Below are 3,459 nucleotides of genomic sequence, written 5' to 3' on the forward strand. Positions count from 1 at the left end.
TAAAATCCTTTTTTCTTTTTTTTAATGAAAGACGATTTAACAACATTTAAAAATAACTTAGTACATTACTAGAATAAATAAACCGCCTATTAACCAAGAAAAAAAACCACGAACGAAATCGGGTCATGTACAGAACTTAAGACTTCAAACAGTCTCGAATAGAACAGCGATACAGCGGAATCTGTAAGAATATATCTATATGTGCGTCAACGCCAATGAAATATTTACAATACATACAGGTACCCAACTGAGTACCCTCGTTTTATTGTTGTTGTTCCAAAAGAAATGTATCAAACCAGTTGTGAATTTACAAGCAGTGCAGCCTCGCTCGCTCGCTCCCTTTCCTACAAATTTAAATTTGGCTTTTCTACAAACAGACCTCCAAAAGGGACTTTCCTCCGTGGGAAAGCATTGCAATTAAAGGTAATAAATAACCGACCGACCGACCAAATAAATAAATAAGCAATCGGATAGATAGATAAATAACCTAGCCGGTCTGAACACCGTCGCGATACAGCTTTGAAATCGAGAAAGACGGATATTGTGCTGGCAAGAGACCCGAAGGGACAACTCCCCCCACCCACGCTGTCACCTACGCGGCCACGTCCTTTCTCGCTTCAGGAGCAGCGTGTGGTGGGGACAATATGGGAATCCCCATTAAATATGTAACGCGGTAAACAAATACCTCGGACAGTGAATCAGGCTACACAAATAATGTAGGACATCTACTATAGGGTGCCGACGCCGTACGAATAAGAATACTCGCCAGAGAAATACCTTAGGTTCAGGTGACAATTTACAGATGGCCAAAAGGGACGTTCAGAAGAAGATAAAACCTCACGTTCATAAATCCTACCAACACAAAATATTTGATTCTCACTATCTTTTTTTTTTTTTTTACTCTTATCAAGACTTAGATTAAAGAGGTGTAATTAATTAGAATGAGCACAAAATGAAGTTGCTAGAGAGATAAATTAATAATTTACAAGGGGTTGTTTGGCAGTAATCTAATAATAGCTTTTGAAGACCAGTGAACACAGCAGGATCAGCTCTTTCCCTAAGCGTTATAACTTCAGAGAAGGAAAAGGATAATAACCACAGTAAAAATATATATATATTTATATATTTATAATACGCAGTGTAAATGCAGAAAAACCTGCCATCTGTTTTTTTTTCTTTAAATCATTATTATTATTATTTAAATCAAAATACTTTTGAGACGTCTCTCGCGGCGCAAGCCTCAACTCTAGATTCAAGTTTGGGTCCCGAAAACACCGTGACATTGCGGACACGCCGCTGCGGAGGGCACCTTCCGCGCTTGCACCCAGGCGAGGTCTGTTAAGAATAAAAACCAGCGGTACTTGCCGGGGCGGGTCCGGGCGGCGGCTCCGCGGGGAAGTTCTCCCCGAAAGTCGGGCGCGAGGCGGTGGGGTGGGCTGGGGGCGGCGGGGAGGGTTTTTTTTATCCTCTTTTCTTCTTTTTTTTTTGTTGTTGTCGTTTATTTAATTTTGAATTTTTTAATGATGGTGATAATGATGGTGTCGATTCTCCTCCGCTGCCGGCTCAGATGCCGGCCGAGTACTTCATGCGCTTCTGCTTCTGGCGCTGGTTGCAGAACCAGACGCGGACCACGTTCTTCTTGAGGTCCAGCTTCTCGGCGATGGCGGCGATCTTCTCGGAGGAGGGCCGGGGCTGGAGGGCGAAGTAGGCCTCCAATGAACGCTTCTCGGGGGCGGCGATGGAGGTCCGCTTGCGCTTCTTCTCCGCGCCGCTGAAGAGCTCGGGCTTGGCCAGCTTCTCGCGGTGGGACTTCTCGGCCTCCTCCAGCCAGGCCTGCAGGATGGGCTTGAGGGCGATCATGTTGTTGTGGGAGAGGGTGAGGGACTCGAAGCGGCAGATAGTGCTCTGGCTGAGGGATCCCACCCCCGGGATCTTCAGGTTGGCCAGCGCCGAGCCCACGTCGGCCTGGGTCACCCCCAGCTTGATGCGGCGCTGCTTAAAGCGCTCGGCGAAGGCCTCCAGGTCGCGGGGGTCTGCGTCCACGTCGCTCATGCAGCCCATGTGGGCCGGTAGCCCGTGGGCGTGGGCCATGCCCAGTGCCGCCGGGTGCATGGGGTTCATGCCGGCCATGTGGGGAGCGTGGCCTGGCGTGGAGACCACAGCGCCGTCGGGGGCCGCCATGGCCCCCAGCGCCAGCCCCGGCGTCAGGTGCTCCAAGAGTTCCCCCTCCAGCGCCTGGTGGGGCTGGTGGTGGTGGTGGTGGTGATGGTGGTGGTGGTGGTGGGTGCCCGACAGGGCGGACGGGTGGGAGATGGGCACCGAGGAGGAGGAGGCGGCCGAGGTGCAGGGGATGGTGTTCATGGTGTGGTAGGTGGCGTCCGGCTTGAAGGGGCTGTGGTGCGGCGGGTGGTGGTGGTGGCTCTTGCTCGGGGAGACGATGTCCACTGCTGCCAGGGCTTCGGCGCGGGCCAGCAGGCTCTCGTCCAGACCGCCGAATATATTGCTCTGCAATTGCAAATAGAAGGCACACATAACGCTCAGCAGGGAATTCGCCTCCCCGCGCACTCCGCCGTGCCACTAAAACCTTCCCAGCATGTTAAAAGAGAAATCCTGGAGAAGGGGGCGGGGGGGGGGAAGAGGAGAAAAGGGAGCGAGCGGGGCGAGGGAGCGGGCGCGGTGCGCAGCCGCTCGCACAGAGGCAGCCAGCGGCGGGCGGACGGACCGACGGACGGACGGACACACGCACCCGCCGCACGCAGCATCCCAGGTCATAAAAATTAATACGGGCGGCAAGAGCCGCCGCATGCATAAGTTGGGCGAGAGCCCGGCGGCGCCGGGTGATTTGCTGCGCGGCCATGAAAAAATCATCAGGCGGATCCAGGGGGGTCGCCGAGGGGCTCCCCTTAAAGCGGGGCGGCGGGCGGCGGGCACCTACCGGAGGGGCGGGCAGGCAGGCCCGCCGCATCGCCTCCGCGCCGCCGCCGCCGCCGCCGGGGCCGGAGCCCGAGCCGGAGCCGCCGCTGCCGGGGCCGGAGCCGCCGCTGCCGGGGCCGGAGCCGGAGCCGCGTCCGGCGGAGCCGCCGGTGCCGGTGCTGCTGGGGGAGCTGGCGGCGGGGGCGGCGGCGGCGGCGGAGGGGCAGGGCGAGGCGGTGTGCAGGGCCGAGTACTTGGTTTCGTGGAGGCCGCCGCCACCGCCGCCGTGGGGGAGGCCGAAGGGCTGCTTGCTGCTCAGGGACATCATCATGGTGCTCGGTGCTCGCCGCGGCCCGGCCCGCCGGCAAGAGGCTGCCGGAGGAGGGCAGGGGCGCGGGGCCTGGGGCCCGGACCCCCCGGAAAAGCCACAGGAGCCCCGGCCCCCCCCGCGCCCCCACCCCCTGCAAAAAAAAAAAAAAATATTAAAAAAAATCCCACTCGCCCCCCAGCCGGCTGCCCGAGCCCCGCCGGGGAGGACGCGGCAGG

The 3,459-nt window shown here is 57.0% G+C and overlaps 1 protein-coding gene across 1 annotated transcript; it reads right to left on the reverse strand.

The window, feature by feature from the left end:
* Nucleotides 1–1,563: 1,563 nt before the first annotated feature.
* On the reverse strand, nt 1,564–3,244 carry POU4F2 (POU class 4 homeobox 2). Its single transcript, XM_068403883.1, has 2 exons — nt 2,936–3,244; nt 1,564–2,505 (listed from the first exon to the last, which is right to left on the reverse strand). The coding sequence occupies exons 1-2, from the start codon at nt 3,242–3,244 to the stop codon at nt 1,564–1,566; spliced, it is 1,251 nt and encodes a 416-aa protein (XP_068259984.1).
* Between the last annotated feature and the right edge of the window lie 215 nt (nt 3,245–3,459).

This window comes from Nyctibius grandis, chromosome 6 (genome assembly GCF_013368605.1).
Source record: "Nyctibius grandis isolate bNycGra1 chromosome 6, bNycGra1.pri, whole genome shotgun sequence".
Classification (NCBI taxonomy): Eukaryota; Metazoa; Chordata; class Aves; order Nyctibiiformes; family Nyctibiidae; genus Nyctibius; species Nyctibius grandis.